The 6,000-nt window shown below is 39.6% G+C and overlaps 1 protein-coding gene across 2 annotated transcripts in view; it reads left to right on the top strand.

The window, feature by feature from the left end:
- LOC109911837 (death-inducer obliterator 1-like) overlaps positions 1-6,000 on the top strand; it is a 101,804-nt gene that overhangs the window by 79,055 nt on the left and 16,749 nt on the right. For both annotated transcript variants that reach the window (XM_048608280.1, XM_048608281.1), the window contains exons 13-14: positions 2,032-2,185; positions 4,198-4,287. In XM_048608280.1, the coding sequence (XP_048464237.1) occupies positions 2,032-2,185; positions 4,198-4,287 (244 nt within the window). The remainder of the gene's footprint in view (positions 1-2,031; positions 2,186-4,197; positions 4,288-6,000) is intronic.

Genomic DNA, 6,000 nt, shown 5'->3' on the forward strand with positions numbered 1-6,000 from the left:
AAAGAAGACGATTTTCAGCAGGGTCTTAAAGAAGAATGGAGAGACAGAGTGGTTTGTGGTGAGAATAGCAGAGCTTAGAGTCTAGGCAGCTAAAGATGCAGCTGCCAAATGTGAAACGGAATGTATAAAAGAAATGCCAGCAAAATGGAAGACTTGGGAGATCTAGAAGGCTGGAAGCAATTTGAGATAAGGTGAAGCAAGACCATGCTGGATTTAAACTTAAAACTGGGAGGGGTACAGACAGAGTTTTGTTGTGCAGAGAAGCCCAAAGCTACTATAGTCCTTTCTAATGTGCCTGGTGAGATCCAATCTACACTTTCAGTGAAAAAAATTCGAAGTGTTGGAAATCTGGACCTTCCTTTTTGCAAAGGCAATGGCTCCTGGGCCAATTGGCGTTGTTCAGACAGGTAGTTGTTAGATCAGTTCAATTACAGTATCATCTGAGGTTGTCATGAAGAGCCCCACTGTCTCAACCATGCCTCTTGCCTGAGGCATGATGACCCTCAGGTTAGACTAACCACAAGTCAGCTCTGATGAGAGAGCACCGTGTGGTTCTCTGGGACCGTGGCAATTCTCACTGCATTTTGATCGATTTTGTTAGCTTGGCTATTAAGATATCAAAGAAACGTATAAAATTCTTAAGAGGCTTGACAGAGCAAATGCTGAGAGAATGTCTGCCCATGTGTGAGTCAAGGTCTATAGGCATAGTCTCAGAGTAAAGGGGTGCCAATTTATGACTGAGATAAGGAGGAGTTTTCTCCTGAGTTGAGAGTCTTCAGAACTCCTTGCCACAGAGAGCTGTGTGGGCAGAGTCTGTTTAGGACTGAGATTCTTGATCTGTCAGGAAATCGAGGGTTATGGGGGAAAGGCAGGAGGAATTTCGGATAAGCCATGATCCTATTGAATGGTGGAACAGGCTTGAGGGGCCAAATGGCCTATTTGTATTCCTATTTCTTATGATCTTACAAGGTGACAAATGGACTTGAGGTACAGATCAAATATGCTATAATTAAATGCTTCAAGGGATTGCATGGCTGCCTTCTTCCGTCCTGAGTATCAACATAGAAAATCAGTTCAATTAAAAGCCAGCAAAAGGAATCCAGAAAACTGAAGATCCATGAGTTTGACATCCATTGCAGGTGAAGTTATTGAAACCCTAGCTGATACATTTGTACATTCTTGAAAGCTAACAAAGAGACAGCAACGCTAAATAGGGTAAATTACAAGAGAATTTAGGAATTGTACAGACAGATGACTAGTGAAGTTTAATGCAGAGACAAGAAACCTCTGGGCTCAAGTGAAACATCAGGTTTGCACCATGCCTGATATTCCATCTCCATTCACTTTGGAGAGTAATAACAAGCTGGGTGCAAAAACCAATGTTACATCTGACCCTGTTAGTTTTGCAATCAATGGATTCAGTTAAAATTCTACTTATTAGTTCAGTGTGTGTGTGCTTAATGCATAGAATAGATTTCTTGCAGGGAAGTGGTGGAAGCAGTTACCAGTTTACACTGATTCACTCAGATGTAGATGAGATATATCTTTCATGATTCCAAAAGATCTTCAGTACTGAATTTTTCTCCACCCCTCTTAGATTAGTTAATTAAGATTGATTACTGTGTTTTGTCAACAATTCCATTATCATTGTATCTTGCAACTATCACGTTAATAGTAGACAAACTATTTGGACCTTGGTTATTTTTGTTTCAACAGTTCCTATGTTCTGATCAACATCTGAAAGATAAAAGGCAGGTTACCATATCACTTATCTTTCTTCCTCATTAACCTTTAATAGATTTTGCTGGACTTAAAAAATTAAGAGGGCTCAAATGGATTGCAAATTATTTAATATAGGTATTGTTGATGTTGAGCATGTAACCTGAATGCTCCAACAGACTTCATATCTGAATGAATATTGGTCTTAAAGTTATGAAGAAATGGATTCTGAGTAAATGTTATATCCAAGGCAGTTTGAGATGTTGTCACTGTTGTATAATGTTTACCTAACTGATACTATTTTTGTTCCAGGATTTCAGAAGCAAAGACCCCAGCTGAATTGGATACTTCATTGTTCCTGTCTCACCTGGATGCTATCTGGAAAGGATTTATCAATATGCATGGTGTAGCAAAGTTTGTCACTAAAGCTTATCCAGTATCTGGCTCAATTGACTATCTAGTAGAGGTATGAAACTCTTCTTATTCCCCCGACTCCTACCACATCTAATAAATCTTCTCCCCATTACAGATGGCATTGACTCATTGCTGATGTAAAATTCGACAAGCAGCGCATTATTGAACTGACCAATCTTTCTGTCTTGGGCCTAGATGGTGAATATCCTTTAGACAGAGGCCCATGAAAGACGTCATTTTTAAGCTCCATCCTATACTGAGCCTGTGCTGAAAACTCAATAGTTGAGCTGAGCTGCCTACTTGGGCCTGACAGTCAACCTGAATATCACTAGGTTGTGGTGAGAAAAGATCCCTTGAAAGTTCCCATTCCTGACTCCCACCTCACCAGCCTGCAGTATATCGCATCTTGAAATTAGATGAATATGCTGACGGAGGAAAATCCTGTAGCAGTTTGGTAACAGCTGGACTAGAGGAACCTTCAGTCTGTACGTACTGCTGTGTTAAGACTATTTAATTATCCCAGCCTATTCTGCCGTGAAGGATGGGAAGAAATGGGCTGGCGAGGAAATCTAATCTTATGTCAAAATTTTAGGACCAATAAAAAATTGGATATACTTTTATCTTAATCGTCTAAGACACAAATACACAAAACACTAATCAACTCTTCAATGTTTACAGAAACTGTGGAACCTAAAAGAATATTTTCTAGTCTGTGCATGAGAACATAGTGTTTGCACTCTGAATATTTACCTTAGAGGGCTTTGGAAACTCCATCTTTGAGTAAGCTTAATATTGAGATTGGTAGATGTTTGGTTACCAGTGGCTTACAAGGTCATGGATTGGAGTCAGTGAATGACATTGAAGTGTTTGATCAGCCATGATTCTAGTGAGTTGTAGGACAGGCTCAACTGATAAAAGCATTCAATGTGAATAATTGTGGAAACTGGAAGCTAATTTTGAATTTATTCATATCTCAAGTGAGGCAGTGTTTAGTACATCTGTTATGTTTAGGATGACATAAGTACAAGGTCTGTTGAGATAGTTGGGTGGTGAAACTACATTTTCATTGTGTCATTCAGCACCAACTTGAACTGTATTCAGCCAGGTAACTTAACAAACTTGATACTTTCCCTGGGTCTTTGAGTCTGTGATTAAAAATTTGTTTGGATTTCCCCAGAAAGACCTCAGTGGCTTAAGCCTTTGATTATGTTTCTTCTGTTATATGTTTAAGACCTACCAGTTACAAAATGGCCCCAGAGTAGAAAAGAAAAAGACATGGCTATTGATACTTCTTAAAAAAAAAGTGGTTGTGAGGTTATTAATCTTCAGCTTGAATCACGTCACCTTTTTCATTGCCTTCGCTGTAGCAAGTTATTTAAATACTGTGGCTATAAGAGTGAGTCAGAGAGTGGGAATTCTGCAGTGAGTAACTTGCCTTCTGTTTCCCCATTACCTGTCCACTATCTACAAGGGATGAGTCAGCAATGTAATGCCACTTGCCTGGATGAATGCAGTTCCAACAGCACTCTAAGCTCAACACGATTTAGAACAAAGCAGATTTCTTGGTTAGAACCCTATTCACTGCCTTCAATATACACTCCCTTCACTACCAACGCACAGTGGAAACACTCTGTAATGTCTTCAGGATGCACTGCAGTAATTCACCAAGACTACTTCAGTAGTGGCTTTCAAACTTGTAGCTTCAACCGTCTAAATGGACAAGGGCAGCAAATCTGTAGGGACACCATCACCTGCACGTTCACCTCCAAACCACTCACCACCCTCACTGGGAAATATATCACAGTTCCTTCGCTGTTACTGGGTCAAAATCCGGGAATTCCCTCCCTAACAGTGATGTGGGTGTCCCTACACCCCCAGGACGGTAGCCCTTCAAGTTGTTAGCTCAGCACCGCCATCTACAGGGCAATAAGATATAGGCAATAAAGGCTGTCTGAGCCAGTGATACCTACATCCCATGAACTGTCTGTTGTAACCCGCCTTATGTTGCAGAACGTGTTTTATTTTGTGCATTTAAAATATATAACTGTTTGCATGTATTTTTAGGATTTGCCTGATACAATTCACATCGGTGGCAGAATTTCACCCCACACAGTCTGGGATTACGTAGGAAAACTGAAGTCATCTCTTTCCAAGGTATAGAACTATAGTTTAGTCAACATCATTGTTATAATCTGATAAATGTTTTTTATTGTTATGTGAAATTTATTACATCCCCTTTACTTTTATTCCATCTATAAAAGAATTGGAGATTTCCAACTGTTCACAGTTGAATTCGTTCTTCTATTTCATCTGTCATGCAAAAATGCTTAGTCTTAAATTGTTTTACATTTCTGTGGAAAGTAACAGTTACTGAAACTTTTCAGCTGATCTTAAAAGCATCTATTCAACAATTTCTGAACCATTCTCTTCTGACCAGCACAGTGAGCCAAAAGCGTTCTGTATGCATTATCACTTCCACTGGTTAGTAGCTTTAGAAAACTGGTACACAGATTTGAGATTGTGATAGTATTGGTGCCTTTGTAATTGGAGATCACCAATAGCAGATTTCTTGAGTAAATTCTTCGAAATGACCTAGCTGCTAGGACTGTAAATCTACAGCGAAAGTGTGGTTCTGTTCCTGAAAATCCTGATTTTAAATGAAGTTCCCACGAATGTTCCTGTTCATCGCATGAACTTTAAGAACATGGGAGATCAGCTAGGCAGGCATAACTTTGAAGATCATGGACAAAGAATGGAATGTAAAAGACCCAACCCTTCTGAACCAATGACAGTCACACTTCTAAGACATCAGAGCTCTAGCCTTGGATTTTACCTGGATCTTGAATGAGAACGCAAGTTCAGGAGCGGGAAGTGGTGTATGAGTGAATCGGTGATGGTGGGTGGGTGGAGTGGAGGGGAAGGGGCTGACAGGGAGGCCACAACTTGAAGGTCAATAAGGGGGAAATGGCCACAGCTCTGTGATTTGAGGAAGGCATGAATCAGATTGCACAGGAAGCAAGGTTGAAACAAATCTTGTGATGCCCAACAAGATTGCAAGCCTCATTAAATTATCAACGTTAAATTGTAACAGAATTAAATAGAGTGACTTTAAATAACCAAACTTTCAACCTGGCTGGATAATCACATGTAACAGCATACTGGTTGGATTTGAAATTCCAGTTTACAGCAGAATTTCTACTCTGCATCTCTTGTGAGCATCTAATCTCTGCCTTGCGTCTAAGATGCATTTTGTAGCCCACTTAATATCTGTCATGATGAATCAGCATTTTTTTTCCTTGGAGTTGGAGAGTGTAAAGAATGCTCTTTGTAATAACATCCTCTGAATGTCAAAAATTCTAAACCAGCTAAAGGAAAAAGCTAAAACTGTTGACTTTCATTCCTCTGCAAGTTCCTGTCTGTAATTATGTCTACATGCATCATAGCAAACAACAACCCCCCCCCCCCCCCCCCACCACCACCACCACCACCATCACCACCATCAGCAGTTACTGGTTGCTGAAGGATGGTAATTTCTGATGTATGTCATGCTTGCAGTGTTTGACTGTATGATGATGCCATTGTGAATCTAAAATTAGGTGATTCATGGAACTGATGTTAAAGAAAATTGAATAAAAATACACGTGAGTTCTTTAAGGGCTAAACTGTCATTCTCAAGTAATGATTAATAAGTGTGTATTTAGCCAATTAAGCTATTTGGTGATTTCATGATACATTAATTAAAAATTGACCAGAAAGTTGTTTTATATGAGATCAGTCTTAGTGCTTTAGGTTTGGTGATTTTTTAAAAAATAACACATGCATTTATATGAGATAACCAGGTGTAGAGCTGGATGAACACAGCAGGCC

This window comes from Rhincodon typus, chromosome 19 (genome assembly GCF_021869965.1).
Source record: "Rhincodon typus isolate 14 chromosome 19, sRhiTyp1.1, whole genome shotgun sequence".
Lineage (NCBI taxonomy): Eukaryota > Metazoa > Chordata > Chondrichthyes > Orectolobiformes > Rhincodontidae > Rhincodon > Rhincodon typus.